The sequence below is a fragment of the Penicillium diatomitis genome (genome assembly GCF_028827545.1).
Source record: "Penicillium diatomitis strain IBT 30728 chromosome Unknown utg000001l_segment0_segment0, whole genome shotgun sequence".
Taxonomy (NCBI): domain Eukaryota; kingdom Fungi; phylum Ascomycota; class Eurotiomycetes; order Eurotiales; family Aspergillaceae; genus Penicillium; species Penicillium diatomitis.
In genome coordinates, this window is record NW_026623173.1 from 4,092,124 (window position 1) to 4,111,251 (window position 19,128).

At 50.2% G+C, this 19,128-nt stretch overlaps 6 protein-coding genes across 6 annotated transcripts; 3 read left to right on the forward strand and 3 right to left on the reverse strand.

Annotated features, from left to right (window-relative positions):
* Positions 1-1,485: 1,485 nt before the first annotated feature.
* N7539_001184 (MmgE/PrpD family protein) lies at positions 1,486-3,135 on the reverse strand (the record flags this gene model as incomplete). Its single annotated transcript, XM_056930788.1, has 4 exons — positions 1,486-1,642; positions 1,708-2,486; positions 2,537-2,692; positions 2,791-3,135. 4 exons carry the CDS (start codon positions 3,133-3,135, stop codon positions 1,486-1,488), a joined length of 1,437 nt encoding a protein of 478 aa, XP_056795081.1.
* A 1,488-nt stretch (positions 3,136-4,623) lies between these two features.
* On the reverse strand, positions 4,624-5,643 carry N7539_001185 (thioesterase family protein; the record flags this gene model as incomplete). Its single annotated transcript, XM_056930789.1, has 3 exons — positions 4,624-4,977; positions 5,042-5,221; positions 5,287-5,643. The coding sequence occupies 3 exons, from the start codon at positions 5,641-5,643 to the stop codon at positions 4,624-4,626; spliced, it is 891 nt and encodes a 296-aa protein (XP_056795082.1).
* A 515-nt stretch (positions 5,644-6,158) lies between these two features.
* On the forward strand, positions 6,159-6,473 carry N7539_001186 (uncharacterized protein; the record flags this gene model as incomplete). Its single annotated transcript, XM_056930790.1, has 2 exons — positions 6,159-6,204; positions 6,301-6,473. 2 exons carry the CDS (start codon positions 6,159-6,161, stop codon positions 6,471-6,473), a joined length of 219 nt encoding a protein of 72 aa, XP_056795083.1.
* A 587-nt stretch (positions 6,474-7,060) lies between these two features.
* Positions 7,061-8,242, reverse strand: N7539_001187 (class I SAM-dependent methyltransferase; the record flags this gene model as incomplete). The annotated part of the gene is made up of 1 exon (XM_056930791.1): positions 7,061-8,242. The coding sequence occupies one exon, from the start codon at positions 8,240-8,242 to the stop codon at positions 7,061-7,063; it is 1,182 nt and encodes a 393-aa protein (XP_056795084.1).
* Positions 8,243-14,841: 6,599 nt separating this feature from the next.
* Positions 14,842-15,027, forward strand: N7539_001188 (Cysteine dioxygenase; the record flags this gene model as incomplete). The annotated part of the gene is made up of 1 exon (XM_056930792.1): positions 14,842-15,027. One exon carries the CDS (start codon positions 14,842-14,844, stop codon positions 15,025-15,027), a length of 186 nt encoding a protein of 61 aa, XP_056795085.1.
* A 1,935-nt stretch (positions 15,028-16,962) lies between these two features.
* N7539_001189 (CCR4-Not complex 3'-5'-exoribonuclease subunit Ccr4) lies at positions 16,963-19,098 on the forward strand (the record flags this gene model as incomplete). The annotated part of the gene is made up of 2 exons (XM_056930793.1): positions 16,963-17,827; positions 17,909-19,098. 2 exons carry the CDS (start codon positions 16,963-16,965, stop codon positions 19,096-19,098), a joined length of 2,055 nt encoding a protein of 684 aa, XP_056795086.1.
* Positions 19,099-19,128: the final 30 nt, after the last annotated feature.

Below are 19,128 nucleotides of genomic sequence, written 5' to 3' on the forward strand. Positions count from 1 at the left end.
CTCTAGCACATCCAATCAATGAGGGACCAGGTTGACTTGGCATCGCAAGGTTTGGTTGAAGATCAGCCACTGACTTTAGTAACGATCGGCATGTGGGAATGCTTGCTTGGTCCAAAGTTTGAAAAACTCAAGGTCCCTTGGTAGTAGCGAAGAGATTCCACCCACCAGATCCGACAGTAGTAGTAGTGCTATGTAAGTATGTAGTGAGAGATTCTCGGCCGGTCTCGAGAAGATTCACATTCCCAAAGATCAAGTCGAGGTTACGTCACAACAATAAATGCTCATACTGTAGGTAGTTAGGTACTAGGCAATCACGTTCGGAACTGAAACTCGACTGCTGGCGACTCCAACGACCCCGGTCGCAACGGTCGCTGATCCTTTCCCATGTCTCTGCATTGCTGCTGCATCGAGTTCCCGGGCGATCGGCTTGTTGCGCGGCTTGCGCCTCATGCCCGTGGTAAATAAAATGTCAGAATCTGCAGTCCAATCCGCTTAAAATGCAATGTGGTAGTAAATCTGTCGACCTTGCCGATGTTCGCCAACTTTGACCTGGCGTGGTCTAGTGGTGGTGTGTAGTTTTTACTCAGCATTGAATATTCAGTATTGTGCCCTAAATGAGCAGGAATACAGGATAGCCACCTGAACGGCGATCGGGTAACTGTAGATACTAGACTCGAGTGCAGGCACTGTGGTCAATTCCACAACACAGAGACCAGCACCGGCATTTGCATAGACCTCCAAAACATACTTCTTATGTTTGTCATGGGTCTACATGATTCTGGCAGGTATGCACAGATAAACCGGCCGTCAAGTGAGTTGATCGAAGGTATCAGGTCTTTTATAACCACATATGCTCCCGCTACATATTTCATGATACCGAGGTACAGAGTGTGTCTGTGTGACAACTTTGCACCTCTCTGGAAGTTTCTCTTACTCAACGCTGCTCGACGATCAGTCTACAATCCGTCGAAGCGATTCAATTGAAGTGACTCTGCTACAAGAGAAAGGGTCGGTTGGTGGGTCTGGGAGGCTTTTGTACTAAAATTGGCTCCGGATCCTGAGCCTTGATTTGTGACTTCCCCTCGAGGACGCCCAAAAATCGTTCTTGGGTAACACTTTCGGTACTGCCGGTGCCAAATTGCCAATGGGTCTGCCCTGGGCACAGCGCCTCCGAGGAAATACCGACGAACGTTCTCCGGGTCAACCTTGCCGGGCAGGCAAGATCGCCACGAATTTCCACCCAAAGTTGCTCGATTTGGAGCCGCTCGAAGCATTCAAAAGTAATCGACTGATCTTTTGTCGGACTAAGGGTAGCATTATTGAGTCGCTTCTGACGACGTGCATGAATCATGAACAGTGACACTTCTGTTCCGCCTGCATGTCCGATGGAATCTTTTGACTGTTATGGGACTTGATCCTCCGTCCGTGTGAGTGTGCCGTTCCACAGAGCTTCTCCTCGGCAAGTATACAGACTTCACGCTCCACTCAACCTCGAGGTTTTGATGAAGATCCAAAGACAAACCCGGCCAAGTTCAAGTCTGTGTTCAACCTCCAGCCCCTCTCGATAAGTTGCTGGACCCTCTGAGTGTCTTTGAATCCGCCATACTTGGCAAGATTGTGAACTTTTCTTTCGATCTCGTCCCTGTTGGAAGAAAAGTCAATTAGTGATACCGAGGCTGCAACCAACGGGAGAGGGTGTATATATACCTGGTCAAAGGAAGTTCTGGGTCTCCCTTGGCAAACTCGACAGACTCTGTGAACGACTGCCCATCCTTCGTTCGGACATCGACCGTGCCCTTCCACTTCTCGGGAAAAGCTCGATCAATCTCAGGGTCGAGTTCCATCTTCACACGCTGTTGAAATTCTCTCAAGGAGCTATCTTCAAGGTCGTCCTCGCCAAAATCCGTGATCATCGCTTGACCCTTTTTGGCGACAACGGCCAGCACAAAGCCCATGGAAAATTTGCTTTGATGTACGGTTTCTCCTTTACCCGTCATGCCGAGCACGTTGATCGCGGCCTGGTAGGTGTGGGCAACGACCGACTCGATGTCCTCAAAGACAAGGTTATGATTCTTCATCAACTTGAGAAGTGCATCGGCGCTAGGGTGAGTATGTCGACACGAGGCATGCCATTTGAAACTGGAGTGCAGGATCTCATAGTCATTGCCGAGATCCCCATCAATAGCCTCAGCATTCGTCGTGCCGGGAACCAGTGTCACGCCCATCGCGCGCGGTCCCTCCAGAATGTCTCTTGTGCCGAGAAGTCCGTCGCGAGCAGTGTATGCAGCGAAAATCCCATCGAAGCAAGCCTTCCCCGTATGCACTTGCTTCGAGTGTGTCGCGTCTATCAAGAATTGCCAGAGCCCTGCGGCCTGGGTACCAGCGGTCCCGATTGCCGACAGCATCTGTTCGGCATCTAGCTTTAGAAGATGTGCAGTCGCAGCGGCTACTCCAATTACACCACCAGTTGCCGTGGAATGGAAGCGCTGGTGCCAGTGTCAGCTTGGAATTCTTGCCTTGTAATGGGAAGGCTGACTGAACGAAGGTTGAGCACCTCATAGTGGGTTTTACCCAAATATCTGCCCACTCGGCACCCTACTTCGTAGCCAACCACGCACGCTGCAATGAATTCCGCGCCAGTAGCCTCCACATCCTGAGCTACGGCGAGGGCAGCCGGGAAGATCACCGTGGCCTAGTCATGTCAGCATGTCTTACTTAGCCACCCCCATGCACCATGGTCTAAAAGGTTTTTCTCAGCGCAAGCGCCATCGATGTGATTCGTAAACTCACTGGATGCATAATACTTCGATTGTGAAGATCATCCTGCTCCACGACGTGAGATGACGCACCATTCACCAAACTAGCAAACGCGGCGCTCGTCGTAAAGCCGAGGGCTCCATCGAGAACTTCGCTCTTTCCACTAGACGGGCCCATATGGGACGCGAACTTGGAAATTGCTTGAACTGCAGGATGATGCCGACCTGCTATAGTGCATCCTAGCCAGTCCACGAAAAAGTCTTTCGTTTTCTCAACCACATCCGTCGGCAGGTCGGTGAACTTGAGATTGGCGGCCCAGATTGCCAACCGCTCTGTTCTTGTGTTGTCCATTGTTTCGGTGCTGGTCTGCGAAGCCATGGTAACTGAGGAGACTGGGAGCAACGAAGCTATAGGAACAGGTATTGAGCGACCTTTGAATAAGAGGCGAGCGTCTTCGAGTGTTGTGCTCACCACCAAATGGGATGTCTAACCTCAGATAGTCAAGGAAGTATAAAAAGCCTACTCCGAGGCAACAGAAGGCGCGGCCCGCGGGCTCGCGGGGTAGAAGTTAAGACGGAGATCATAATCCGCATTAACCGGAACGTTACCCGTTTATTTCGATTTGTGAAGATCTCTTAGTTTGCGGGGTAGAAACTGCGGGGTAGTAAAGTTGAATGATCTCAAAGGATAGGAGACCAGCAAGCCATAAATGGGCCTGGCGTGATCTCGTCAATCTCGGTCATCGACAATTGATCCCCGAGGTAAAGGTATAGTTCTTCGCGGCAAAAGGTTGAGAATTTCATATTCTCGGGAAGAGTAGGTCGATCGGATCCCTTACTGAACGCGCCCCAATACTCAGACGATTGTGTGATCAATCAGAAGATTATCAGGATTGGCTGATATATCGTCAGATCCCGACATCACGAACGATGACAAAGTTTTCGAGATCCGTAATGAGGGTTGATGAAAACAGCAACGACTCTGATCTTGAAGTAGAGAATTGGTCGAGTCGGTCATAGTCACTTGCTTGGCTTTTTATCTTCATGAGCGTTCTAACCAATTCACTTTGTTGGCTGAGCTGAAAAACGGCATCAAGTATTATTCACTCGAGATTGTTGCTGGCAGCTGACGCAACATTCGGCTGAAGCTCTTGAAGTACCAAACCTTAGCAATGCACTCGCAAAGCGGCCGCGGCGACCCCATGATAGCATCCATATTACTACTATCTTACCTAAATAATACAACGACTACGGTCAACAGTGTGCCCGTGCGACAAGTTACCGTCGACAACTGCCCAGCCATCGATCAAGTCTGCGTTGAGGACGCTCAATATCATACGGGATTACGCCGGTCATTCGAGCAAGGTGTCATATACTTCCATGTCTGGATTTGCAGTCACGTCCCCCAAACGGACGGGAATGTAGCGAACCTGATAGTGTGTATCTACTAATCCACCTATTTCGCCGAGGATGCTTATCTAGCAAAGGGCTGGACAAAATTCCTCTTTCTTGAGATGTATCCAGTGTCTAAAGTCTTGATACTAGCGTGACCAGCGCCTGTAGCTCTCTGGTTATGTCGGAGCGGGGATACAAGCTTCATTTTCCTGACTTCTCGATCAAAGTCCCAGAAAGGATGGATGCAACGGGTTCCTCTGACATATCTCCAGCACATTCATCCTTGTACATTGAACGGAGAGAGGGCACGCTGAAACAAGCTCGGCTTCCTAAGAGTACCTAAGCCTTTTAAATTGTGGAACTTGACATTGGGCCGAGCACAATTTACGTATGGCACTCGCGCAGGTGTACAATATACCCACGCGCCATGGTTTTAGATCAATAAGAAGCCTCATTGGTGTCTATGTTCAGTTTATGCGGATCCGGTATCCTCTACAGCATCCTTACAGTCCCAGCTCTCGAGCTCGAGAGTCCGTACCTGATTCTCGAGGTCCGCAATCTTCTCCTGCCATTCTTTTTTGGCCTGCTCTTGTAATCGCCAGATAGCCTTGAACTGATCCAAGATGAAAGGTGGCAGCTCGGGGGTCTTTTGGTTCCTCCTGTAGTCGTAGGTGACAATGTCCTCGTAGCACCGTGCTGCCGGACGCTGACGAGCTTCGGACAAAATCATCACTTGAAGCTGGAAAGCGGACTGAGAGGAGGGTGAGGAATTTGGATCGTGGACTAGCTTTTGATAGACGGTGATTTTGTCGGGGAATGTCATTGGCTATGCGTCAAGGTCAACAGTTAGCGGATGCATGCATGGGAAGCCGATCAACATGTTCGCTTACAAACTTGTAGTCCACCTTGATACTTCGAAGAATCAATCCAATACCCGTCGAATTGAGAAGATTCAGCCATTTCTCCCGATTCGATGTGTCGACATGCAAGCCAATATTGCGCGTCCAATTCACACGAGCCGACTCGGCGTAGCGAACGTACGTGACATTGTTGACATGGCCCATGACATCCTGGTAAAGATGAGTACACATTCAGACAGCCTTCTGAGCCAACTCGTACGCAGTGTGTTTCGTACCATCTCTCCCCATACGACATTATGTCGGTAGAGGCTTCGTCGTTTCTCGTCGGTCAAGAATCCCTCACTGCCTGCAATCAATTCGCGCCAGTCACGGGCCAATTGCCGCAGAATATCGCCCGCACCCTCGACCTGCGCGGGTTGCAGTCCAAAACTGATGCATCGCCCGATTCGGCCCTTCATCGTGGTAAGCCATCGTGGATCGATCCCATGGGGGCGAGCCAGGGTGTTGTTCTCTTGGACCGAGGCACGCTGGTTCCCTGCGGCAGAGGTTGTAGAGAAGCAGCGTGTCGCTTGGAAGGGGATGCGGCCACGTGGGCAGGTGAGTGACCGTCCCACAACTGACCGGGGTATCATGGTCCCTGCGTTTGATCGAGGGAAGTAGGACAAATGTCAATTTGAGTCAGTAGCAGTCGTTTCGCTCCTGTTGACGCAAGGTCGGAGACCAGGCCAGCCCGTTCGGCTAAAACCCCGCAGAGTCCAAGGACAAGCTCCGCATTCCCCTCAATGTCTTTCCTGTTGATCAAATCGTCAACGTGCAGTTTAAGCGCCGCAATCTAATGACTTGGCGATCTCATAACATCAGACTCAAGATAGAGTTGCTCCTCTTTATATTCCCCAGCCTGCTATTGTTGAACCAAGTCTCTCGCCACACCTTCTGCCCCCCTAGAACCCCCTGCCGCTCGCTGTCGGGTTGCGTGTTCATTGCGGGCCGAGTTCTCCGCACCGTCCGACGTCACAGAGTATCACCGAGCTTTCACTCCTCGCCAGTCCCAGCTCCGACGTCTCGAAACCTTCGCACATCTGTCGAAAACTTTCCGGTACTGGGCACCAGACCTGACTCGCATCTTGATCACTCGAATGCGGCGATCATGGTAAACAACGAGCTGCGTCGCCAGGTGATCAGCATCTACAAAGGTAAGCTGGGAGGACTATGCGCGAGCTCAGTCTTGCACCAAGAAGGACGTCGATCGGCGCTAACCGCAATATTGAGTATAGAACTTCTCTGGCTAGGGCGGGAGTATCCCCTTGGATTTCAGTATTTCAGGGATCGACTCCATCGTGCGTTTGCAGGTCAAGCGCATCTCACAGATGAGGATCAGATTCGAAAAGGGATTGCTCGAGCCGAGTTCGTAAAGAAGGGTACGTCAACCAATACTTGCCTCGACGAGATGGCTCCACAATGAATCGCTGCTGATATGCTCCGAGTGTAGAGGTTGAAGCCCTGTGAGTTCACCCGATACACGGCTCTCTTGGCACAGACGGCCGCGCAAGCGCAATTCGATGAATACCTGCACCCATCTCTACACGAAGTGTTTCTATGGGGGAAAGCAATCGGCTCGCCTCTTCCCCCCTGATCCTGTCTTTTCTTACGCTTACTCTTCTTGCCGCACGGGCCACTGACATCTCTTTACCGTCCAGTTACTATTTGAAACGATACCGCACCCTCAAGCAGCGCTACGAGAGCCCATAAAGCCCGGGCTTTCGCGATTTAACCTACGGAGACAGTCGCCCTTTGGATCTGATAAAAGCATGGAGGTGGGTGGACTGTACACATGGAAAAGCGCCTTTCTCTTGGGGCTCCAAGCTTCAAACATCAGTTGGGTATAAAAATTAATATTTGACGAGATAAGCCTCAAATCAGGGGGGGGGGGTATCACCAATACATATGAAGCGCATTTAATGATTCCTTTCTCTTGCGCCTGTCAATCCAGCAGTGGAGACCCGTCCAAATGAAACAACCAGGAAAAAAAAATCTCTAGACGGTGGAGAATCATTTCTTTACTCCCCACCAGGCACTCACTTCCAGGCATTCGCCGCTGGCGAGGCCGCCCTTCAAGAAAAGGTCGCTATTCATTGCGGCCCACCAGCGGTCCCATTCGTCGCGGCTTTTCCCGCTGGCCTCCATGAGCATTGGCTCCATGCCTTCAATCATCTGCACCACAGTGAGCAGAGCCGTTCGTCGGATGGCGATTTGTTCGGGCGTCAGGGCTTTCCGAATCCGACCCTTGGAGTCTTTGCCCTGGCCCTCGCGCTCCCAGCGCGACTCTCCCAGTGGAATGGCAATGCGACGACTGTCGACATTTTCTAGCAAATCCACCTCTGAATTGAAGGCCAGTCCGATTGTGGCGCAGGGCAATGCAGTCAACTTGCGCCGGTCAAACGACTTTTCCACCCAAGAGTTATAGTCCACGAGGTATTTATTCTGGACCTGTGTGAATGGGGTGGCCGGCGAGAAGGTGTAAGTCCCGGTCGAATCCGCCGTCTCTTGGGCGTGGACGGGGGCCTTTCGAGCTGGAGCGGGATTCGGGAGCAACGAGCGAAACACCCAGTCGGAATCCCAGACCTCCAACACGCCGCCCGACCTCAGCACCCGCAGTGGCTCTTCTAAGCCCGAAGCTTGTTGTGCGGGACTGCTAGGACACATGCCGGCATCCTTGATAAAGACCAGATCGAAGAAATTGTCCGGGAAGGGCAGTCGCGACCTCCGCAGGTCATGCCGCTTGAATTGCCAGTTGACGCCTCGTTTGCGCAGGTCAGGCGCCAGAGAGACCACGTCGATACCGACAAAGGAGACATTGGGATGGCCCTGCCCAGCCAGATACTCATGACACAGGCCCGACCACAATCCGGATCCGCAAGCAATCTCAAGAATGCGCTTGGGCGGACGGTCGGCCAGATGGGGATTGCAAAATGGGCCGCCAAAGACACGCAGCAGCATGGTCGTGCGCAAGCTTTGGCGGTGGATCTCGGGCAAGTCGCATGGCAGCGGGTAGAAGTTCTCCGGGTCCCGAAGATAAGTGCGATCGCCGTGTCGTGCAAGCGGATAGTTGCTGTAATCTGTAAGGGAGCCGAGAGAAGAGGAGGAGTTGGCGGCGAAATTGGAGCTGAGGTTGGAGTGGATATCCGAGCCGGACGCTGCGGCGGCCGCAAGTGAAGAGGTCCCTGCCGACATTATGTGCAAGGCTCGAGACACATGGATTCCGAGGAGTGAGCGTTCAACGGGGTCCGCAGTATGGTCGCATTATCGATGCGCAACGTTCAAGTCATTCATGGGCCGGATGACATGCTTGCTTCTGAACTAGTGTCTACTGTCTAGAGCAGCTGGAGGGGGTGGAGAGAAGGAAATGGATACTGGTTCAGTTCGACTGCTGGCAAGAACGGGCAGATCGAATGGTCAGGGGGGGGGGGGGAGCTGACATGAATCGAGGACAGCAGGAAAATGGGAGAAGGAAATCAAAAAACAGTCTTTGCCCAAAAAATGGAGAATGTCAAGACAGCAGGGAACCTGGAAAAAGCCAGACTCAGGTAGAGAGAGAGGTGCCCCCCTACCCCTCCGAAAACGGTAATCGCCCGGAGAAAAAAAATTCGAATTTTGTGAAGATCGGGCGTTGCGCTTGATACGTTATTTGGAAGTGGACACAATTCCAGCACGTACACGACTGATGACTGTATGTGCACGCATGATTTGTCCTGTCAGGAAATCGGTTGATTTCTACATTCCATGTATGCCCACACGCTCCGTTCAACCCTCAAATCCAACACGCCTCAGATTGCCAGTTGTGAAGGGAAGGGACTAATGGCGGGGGAAAGTTGGGCAACCGACTGCAATCCGACTATCCGTCGATGCTCTGATCATGGGCTGGTCCCGACTCCTGAGTCTGGCTCTCTGGCCATGTATTACATCAAGACCGCTCCGGCCGCAGCGCCAGAAAAGGAAACTTGTCAAGATCAACCGTGGAAGCGCCTCTAAGACCTATCCGTGCATGGTGACACTTTCGATATATCAGTTCTCTTTGCATTACCACCACAAAAGTACCGTTCAGTGTACAGGCCTCGGTACTTTTTTTTGGCCTGACGCCAGAGGTGTTCCAAGAAGGCAGAGTACCTCATATCAGGCCCGAAAGGCGGAGAACACGGCGAAAGCACGTACTGTAAGTAACATTAGAGTTGCAAACTTGTCTACACTCTACAGTCTCCACTCCACATGCTATAGTCAACTGATTCGACTCTGATGAACCCAATGGACCTTACGAGCTCCTATTTCGCACGTATCATGTGAAACAGTAGTGGTGGAGAGCCAGGACTGGAGAACAGGGGCAACGGGCTGCAGGTACGATACAATCAACTAGAATAGCCCTGTAGCATGCCCATTCTAGGTCCCGTTAGCGAAGGTGAAAGATACCAAGAAGTTGACCAGCTATCAATTGCGGGGCTATCATGAATCTTTCTTATTCAATCAAGCGAACATCAATCAAACAACGGATGCCTTGGGCAAACTTCTCCCATGCACTGGATCAGCGATGCGTTCTTTGATTGCAAATCGGAGTGGAACGAGAAGTTGCTTCTCATGTAAGTGCTTGGAATTTTATTCCTGTGCTCTGATTGGCTGACTGTGGCAGAATTGACCGCCCCCAAGGTTACATCACGTGATGCCTCCCAAATGCTCGCTTCTGTATTGATCACATGATCAGTCTTGATCTCCGCTGGTGTCTCGTGGTCCTATTGTCTCGACTCTCGGGTGACTTGTCACGTGACTCATGTCTACACAATATCAACTTGCGTTGTAGATTTACGGTTTAACTTGTGGTGATGGGGGTCTACGGGGGCCTCCCCCGTATATAAAATTGAGAATATTGATGGAATCGGTAGATATCATAGTACCCTACTACAATTTGCACTTCTTGCCCCACGAATTAGAAGGGAGGGGCAGCACACTTGTATACACATGTACTGTACATTTGTACAGCACTGAATAATACCTAGCCATTCAGGTTGAAGATAACAATCGCCATGTTCTGGGATTTGCATCCTTTGTGCTGTGAACAGTCAGTGCCCTGCAGGAGAGGCATCATTTCATGTCACTACTATGCAATGTATGCATGAAGGGGATGCCTGATCCCGACGGGAATACGAACTAAGGAAAGAATGGAGGCCACTACGACCGTAAGCGTTAGTAGCGGCCTGCAAGACGCCTATGCTAACCAGGTATGGCAGGTGCGCCAAAGCACCGAAATACCCTGACAATCAAGGGTGGGTTTCCGAACAAAAAAACAATGGAGTACTCAACTCATACACTAACCGAGTTTGTGGTATGCAGATCTTCACTCAATAATAATGGTCCCAGAATAATAAGCTCATGGGTATCAAATCAGTACGCTGCTCTATAAATGCTAAAAAAAAACAATCTTTTGTGCCACTGGACGCCAGACGCCAATGCTATTACAATGGACGCTATCTAGGGAGGATTGACCTCCTAACAAAAAAAAAGTCTATTGAAGAACATATTCCTACTCACACAGGATGTTGACATCATGAGTCGGGTTCCATCTTGGAACTCGGCAACGCGCCCGGCCCGCTAAGCTCTTCACGTTTCGTGCAAGGCTCGGAATAGTGGACGCTAGTACGAAAAATCACTCTTCCGGTCTGGTCGTATGCGTTATCTGTGGAGGACTAGTCGACGACTCAACTGACTACATCCATTTAGTACCATAGTAGTGCTCGGACTTCCAACATAGTAGCCATTCACAGAACGTTCTTTGTTTGACAGGCCCGTTCAGCCAACGTGGTACCCATAGGTGAGGCATACGGGCCATCTCAAATTACCACGTTCTATAGGCTAAGGTCAGTTGCTCAGTTCCCCTAAGCAGTGGATAAAGTCCTCCCCGTACCGCGGCCCAGGGTCTCCATGTGCAGAACGATAATATACCAGTCTTGACCTCTAGAGCCATTTCTTGTCGCTTCAAAGAGGAAGATTTCGGTCAGTCCGTGTCTGCAGGCGCCCTCGAATCGGGATGTGTATAGGCCACCTCCAGACCCTAGGATTTGAAGCGTCTCCAAAGCATGACAAACATCGGTCATTTCTCTCTGTGAAAGCGACGCCGAAAAGGACAGCCTCCGGCGCCAAAAACAGCCGCCTCCTCACTGGATTTCGACCTGGCAAATATTGAACCTCGATTGATGGAACCCGTTCTTATCACAGTCATGAAGCCATCAGCATACTCGCCAAACACCGGAAACCCCGCCTGCTCTGCCAGATACCGGGTGATTATCACCGACTCAATTTCGACGGAGATTTCTACCCGGCGAGTGACGAGGAGAGCAGCAAAGGTGGCATATCTAGAGCCTGGCTCTCAGCTTCCATTACAGCATGTGACGCGCTCGTCTCGGAAACGCTGGCATCCAGAGGAGCAGCTCGGTTAGGAGTACAAGGAGAAAGTGCGACCGTCGGTTTGAATTCACCATCAGAGGAGACTGCCCAAATCGCAGGCTGAGGAGGTTTCATTCTGGAGACATGGCTCGCGTTCCTGAAGGTATAGATGCACCTTCGTCATCAACAAGCACCTCACCAGGCTCGAGATTACCATGACGACGAAGTAGGTATAGTGATATCAAACGTGCGATCTATTCTCTGCTCGATGAAGATTTTTTGAATACATCTTCCATAAGGTCATCGCCACTCAGCTTCATGAAGTCGGTGCGTGCGAGTCCGAGGGAGGAAGAAGGGTTCTGAAAACGGTCGACAAAGTCCTCGCTGATGGACACAGTGAGCAAAGAAATTTCACTGGACTAGATGAGAATTCAAAGTCAAGATAGACTGATGTGAAGAGCCAGCGTTGATTTTGCTCTAGGGACCTGCTGTTGCTTGAAAGGGGAAAATTTGTAAAAAGATGAGGAAGCTCCAGGTTTTATGAACCTACGGAATCGGAGATAAGTTCAGTAAATCTTTGTTGCATATTTCTTGATTACAGCTTTCAACGCTTGGAATTCCCAGGATCTTTAGGTAGAGTCAAGATCCTTCGAATTTCTGACACTTGCAGGACGAAGGGAGGCTGCGTAGGGCCTTGGACCACTTATATGACATCATGTCTTCCTCCGTTTCTTCCTCTCTCTTCCATCAGTCGATCCTCGGCATCAGACATGTAAGCTTGTGCCACCTTCTCAACCGCAGTTTCGTCTAAGGCTCTACGGATAGATAAGGTCGAAAACGCCGCCATTTCTTTTTGTTCTTACGGCCTCATACGGACGTGTTTTGGGCTTCGTAGCACACCCGGTGATGAGGGCAAGTCGATCAAATCTTGTCTTCTGCCTCATTTGAATAAAGGCTATGAGCTCTTCTTATTAGTTCCGAGTCTTTTGAAAGCATTCGTTAACATGATTCGATAAAGCAGACTGCATCTTTGCCAACACAACAAAGGGACTGTCATGGTCCTGCCAGATCCTAAGATTGAAATACCTCGTCATATGAAATCCACTTATACGGATCGACTCGGAAACTACGGTAATCTGGCCGATTCAATGCGTATTAGAAACCACCGGGAGCGCTCATATCAGAAACCCACTGTAGGGCGAGACGTTGGTGAAAAGGAAGATCTAGAAATCAAGTGATTGTTTTATAGAGAGGACCTGAGATGACGTGTACCTCTTGCAGGCTTATCGTACGCCCTGAATCCCCTGCATGCTCGCATGACTGAAATAGGTCATTTACGTGCAAAGTCGAATTAACACCTATGACTGATGGATATAATGTAGAGTCGACTACTCTTCGTAAGGCGAGATGCCAGAGGCCCCCGAGAAGGGAGAGAGATATAGAGCGCCCCTGTAGTCAAGTGGCGGTCAGCCTTAAACGAACGCATATTGGAAGTAGTCAGACACTGGAGGAGGCATGGACTTCTTTGCAAGAGCCTCAAAAAGTAGATATCGGAGACCAAGTCGTGAAAGTACGAAGACAGCTCCGGTCTGTTACGTCAACTATCTAGTGTGTTGGTCAATGCCCATGCTAGAAAGAACATGAAACAAACAAAAGGCTTCTTAATCAATTACATTTGTTTCAGAAGTTTGTCCAACGCAACATTGCCCCCCGCTTGTCCACTGGTAAGAGATGTCGGCTATATTACCTCGGGGGCAAAGATAAGTACGGGTCTATCTTGTGCACCGTTTCTAAGATTCTTGAACCCCATGCCAGATATCCAATCGCAAACCAGTATATTCAACGCGATAATAAAGATAGCATCGAATAAGTACTCAAGCATGACCATCTTCAGGGCAGGGTCTTCGCTCTTTCAGAGTGCATGGGATAGAAGTTTCCAACGAACAGTCCAGGCTTTCGTGTCTGTTTGGGAGTTGTTGGAGAAATGTGTAGTAAACCATAAGTTCTAGCATTACCTTAACTTCAAATTGATGAGATACGGCTACGGTAGGGGCAGTTGTATCGTGTATGAGAGGGATGAGGAGTGAAATTGCTCCTAGGGAGAGATTCTCTCTAGGCCGTGGACTGCGGTGCGTGTGCAGCAGAATCATATGCCATACAAACACCAATACACGGATGACAACCTACCTGTCTTCGATGATACATCCCAACTAGGGTACTTTTGCAACAAACTCGCACTTTCTTGGGCGGACGGTCTCTCTCAACCATATCCATTGCTAATTATGGATCGTCCAGTGCCATCCGGGCATGATTAACCACAGTCTCTTTCTATCATATGACAGACCTGGCGAAACGTCTAAGTTGCCAGAGAGAATTTATCTCATGCGTAGCATTATCCTTCCTACAGCTCCTCAAATGATCTACGGACTTCATGAGCTTAGACTAAGCTCCTTAGGACGGTGATGGGAGATCGGATCTAGACACTGAACTCCTTTCCCCCTGGAAGCGAGTCACCCTGCGCGTCTGCGGAGCAAGATGAAGGGACATACACCGGAATCTCGTTTTCCTTTTTCTACAGCTTACCAGAAGCCACTGATGCTGACTGGTACCGGTAGTGCTCCGGCTATTGCACGTGTATCAGGCCGAGAAGGATTACGCCCATTCAGTATGCTGGAAAGCCTCGTCTTATCCAGAAGAAAACGAGGAACTTGGACTGGCGAAATCCGGTAAGCCAGCCTGCGGTATAGCCAACATCCTCTAACGAAGGGACAACACGGAACATAAAACTTAATGGTTTTGGAAGATCCATCGCACCAAATGCGTTATACGTAACCTGAGCAGAGCATGGGGTCCTACAGAACTTGGCGCTCTTTTGGCCAATGCATGTTCTGCACCAGCCTCTGCGCCATATTTTGGCTATGGTGTTTATATCGCTTCAGTCTGATCTAACCATGTCGAGCAATCTTCGATACGAGATCCGAACTGACATTTTGCGGGTGCGCTCCTCGTGATATGAGGAACCAAGGTATGCAGGAGGATATCATTGCAGATCTAGGTTTACTCAACAGTTCATGAAGCCCAATATCCTTCCAAAAGGCAGTAATGGTCCTTTCTACTCGGACAGCCGGAGGTCGAGTGGTGCTGCTTCAGACAGAATCTCTTGTTCATCTTCGAATCAGTCTGCAGCCGTGGGCTGTGAGCACACAACCTGACCTTCAAGATGGGAACTGAGGTCCATATCCATTAAAGAAAGAATAGAATTGCTATCAAAAGAACGACAAAAACGTCACCTGTGGTGCCACTTTGCAGCCCGTTGGCTGTGAAAATGCATTATGTCTTTGATACAGGGATCAGAGACCTGAGCGCATTCGAAGTTTCTCCAAGGATATCTCTGGCAATAGTCAATGAAAATCAACGAAGGAAATTATCATTTGGAGGAGCGGCTCAAAGATGTCAAGGAGCACTTGGGATACTCAGGTGCCGTCTCGTCCGAGGAGATCGATTTGGACTATTTGAAGTCGTTGTTGGACAAGTACATCTCCTACCCTAGCGACTGGATTCAGTACTTCCACGATGACCTCGGCAAATAGATTTTGAACAGAATTCGTTCGTGCATGACCGACGAAAGCCCCTACAGCACGCTGGGATGCGAATTCCAAAGCGTATGATCTTACGTATGAAAGTATGGAGACGACTGGTGAAACACGTCAGAAGCAAGAGGATTATGATCAACGTGGACAGAACGACACCGATTGGGCAAGATGTCATTCCTGGAAAACTCATCTGCCGTCGTCAGCACCACATATTGACCATCACGAGACGTTCATCTCCTTGAGCCGTGAGAATGATTCAGTAAGTATTAGACACTGCAGTGGGAGAGTCGTCTGACGAATGAACAGACGGATTGATAGTACCCAGCTCAATCTGACTATCTGATCTGTTGTTTTATGACAAATGCATCTTTCCGGCCCATCGCTTTGGCGAAGAATGAAAGTTCTTTTATCAATCATCCACCTCCAGACAACATTACTATGTAGTATAGGTCGAAGAATTAGGGAGCAGCCGATAGACGAAGACATGTGCCACCTATTATCCACCTACACCGGCATAACGAGGTTCTTCTAGGTCCGACTCCGCCTCTCCAGCAGACTGGTACTACGTAAATTCAATTAGTGAAGTTGCTGCCTACCTACGCTTCGGTGAACATAACAAATAATGTTGAGCTTGGACACGTCTTCATTGTAGGACTTGAGTCCTGATTGCGGACTGAAACGTATAATCATCCATAGCATGTCTAAAGTCTTCGATTCATGAGCCGGCAACTTTCAATGCCGACAAAATCAGTTCTTCCAGGGGGTTAGTCTCAAATCACCTAGAGCTCAGCCTTCCCAACCAATTAGGTCGGTGCTATTGGTTAGGGACTCACTCAGGACCGGACGGAGACGAGATGACGGATGATCCCTCGGCCGTCACGTCAACTACACTCCCACAAGTTACTCGGTCGGGAATTGTGTAGTATCGAAAATTGGAACTTGAAAAGCCGACGTAAACGAGTATCTAGCTGATGACAGAGATAAACGACATCATCGACGTTCCATTGAGAGCTCTCAAGATTCAGCTTCGGACCGTTGCCGATAGCTCATCGACGCGTGCAGTACATATACTTCCACTCAATTCGGAATAGCTTTCACACCTGTAGGCTACAGCTCGCCCATCAAGGAATCCCGTGACCGTCAGAGCTTATTGAAAAGGGATCGGAAGGCTTGGCGTGGATCATATCCGGTTGGGTTATACCACGTGACCAAAACTCCCGCCTTCGAAGCAAACCACCCATCAAGAGTATCATCTCAGAAGCCCCTCTCTCAGCCGCTGTCTATCAGTCTTGTTAATTGGACACATGTGCGTCTGATTCCATTTCTGAAATATGGAGATGGACTTTCTTCTGACTTAGCTCTCTACGACTAGTGTGATCGCGGCCCCGAAGCGCGCTCGTGACTCCTCCGCTCAGCCTCCGCCCTTAGGTCCTGGTCCAACACAAGCAGTGTCCACGGAGAGTTCCAGCTCAACCTCCCCACCCCACCACCAGACCACTCTCGTCGCACCAAGGCAACCCTAGACCAATTTCACTCGACAAACATACACGTTGGAGGGGTTGTACTGTCGCAGAACTTCATGTTGAAGAAGAGAAGAGGCCGTGCTCAATTCACCATTCCTTTTCTCATCGCTATCTCCATCTGCCCCTCCGCCTCACGTTGCCAATTACTCGCCTTCCCCCGGTGTCTTACCAGGGAAATAAGCCACGGTCTCGTCTGCCTCGTTAGATGGCAGATGGTACCTACAGGTTCCAGCAGCCTGGGGCCGGGCAGTATTACTTCCAAACACAACCACAGCAACAGCACTCGCTCCAGAGAAACGCCATTCCGAGCGGAACCAACTCACCTGGTCGACTAAAGTTCAACCCAAACACTCCATCCCCTTCTCGATCACCTCCCGCAAACCACCCAACCTCACTTAATCCATTCACCATGTATGGGCAAACTCACCAAAGCCCGCATGTGATGATGAACGGCGGTCAAACCCATCAGCGATTTACCATGCAGATGCCGAAGTTCCAGACGCAATCTCACCCTCATCACCATGCTCCGCAACCAACTCACCATCACACACATCAATCGCACACCCAGCACGGCCTGGGTCATCAGCAACATTTCCCCACTGGAGCCCTTGCCACCACGACGCCTCACTTTGCTGCCAATCATATTCAAAATGGCGCGTCCACCACGGCAGATGATGACATTGACGAGTCCATGAATGAACATTGGCAGGAGCAGCTTCAACTTGCCGCTGAGTCTCGACAGTCTACCTCACCTCACCATTATGCCCGCATCATGGCTCAGCAGTCCAAAGGCATTCAGATCATGCCGAGCCAAAATGACCCTTCCGATCACAAACTTCTCGACGGCCGAAATGGGACTGTTACTGTCAAACCGGCTTCCCGGCAAGGTTGGAACGCCCTGGATTTCGGAGGTCAGGGTCTGCGCGTCATGGCCAGCTCCTTGTTCAATTACACTTTCCTCGAGAAGCTGTATCTTAATCACAACAAGCTGAAAGTGTTGCCTTCAGCGATTGGACAGCTCCGCAAGCTGACCCATCTCGACCTTTCAGGCAACGAGCTGAGTGAGCTTCCGGAAGAGATTGGCATGCTGACCAACCTCAAGAAACTGTACCTTTTCGATAACAACATTCGCACTCTGCCCTACGAAGTGGGGTACCTTTACCGTCTGGAGACGCTTGGTATTGAAGGCTGTCCCCTTAATGATGTCCTCAAGTCTCAGATCATGAAGGAGGGCACCAAAGCACTGGTCAAATATCTCAAGGAAGAGATGCCAGGTGAGTAGTTGCGGGCTATGAAGCACTTTTCTGCGCATGGCGCTCTCACAAGTCTCCCAAACTGACCGGCCGTTTTTGCAGTTCACCTCCCGCCTCCCGACAGAGACTGGATCATTCTGGACGAGACCGCGAGCTCCAACAACAGCCCGGCCGAAAAGATCACTGTCCTCTCATACAATACCCTATGCGACTCCTCTGCCACGCAGTCACATTACGGTTATGCACCTTCTCGTGTCCTCTCATGGGAATTCCGTCGCGAGCTCATCCTGAACGAATTGCGATCTCACAATTCGGACATTGTCTGCCTCCAGGAGGTGGACCAGGGAAGCTACAATCACTTCTACCGTGAGCAGCTTGCTTACAGTGACTACAAGGGAGTGTATTGGCCTCGTGGTCGAGCAATGGGCATGCAGGAGGAAGACGCCAAATCTGTCGACGGATGCGCTATTTTCTACAAGGGCACCAAGTACATCCTGCTCGACAAGCAGCTCATCAACTTTGGTCAAACCGCGGTTCGTCGACCTGACGCAAAGGGTCAGGATGATATTTACAATCGTCTGTGGCAAAAGGATCACATAGCTGTGGTTGTGTTCCTGGAGAACCGGTTGACCGGCGCTCGATTCATGGTGGTGAATGCTCATCTCTATTGGGATCCCGCTTTCAAGGATGTCAAGTTGATTCAGACTGCCATTCTTATGGAAGAAATCACGAAGCTGTCAGATGGTTATGCCAAATGGCCTGCCTGTACTGACAAAACAGCTTTCCGCTTTTCTGAAGCTGAGAGCGGCCCCGAGAATGCGCCCGTAGTTGAGCCAGCTCCGTCCATGGAATACGCGAGTGGAGACCAGATTCCGTTGTTGATGTGTGGTGACTTCAACTCCAATCCTGGATCTGCGGCTTACAACCTCATTGCCAACGGACATCTGCCTGAATCGCATCCTGACCTCGAGAAGCGACTTTATGGTAACTTGAGCCGTATTGGTATGACTCACCCGTTCAAGCTGAAGTCTGCCTATGGTTCAATTGGGGAGCTCAGCTTCACCAACTACACGCCGGATTTTATCGATATCCTGGACTACGTGTGGTATTCATCTAACACACTGCATGTATCTGCACTGCTTGGTGAAGTTGACAAGGAGTATCTTCGCCGTGTTCCTGGGTTCCCCAACTTCCATTTCCCAAGTGACCACATTGCATTGTTGGCGGAGTTTACCGTCAAGGGAAAGAAGGGAAAGGTTGTGGAAGCGGATTTCGGCCCTCAGCGGCACTGAGAACATGATCCGCCTCAGGTCGGAAATTGG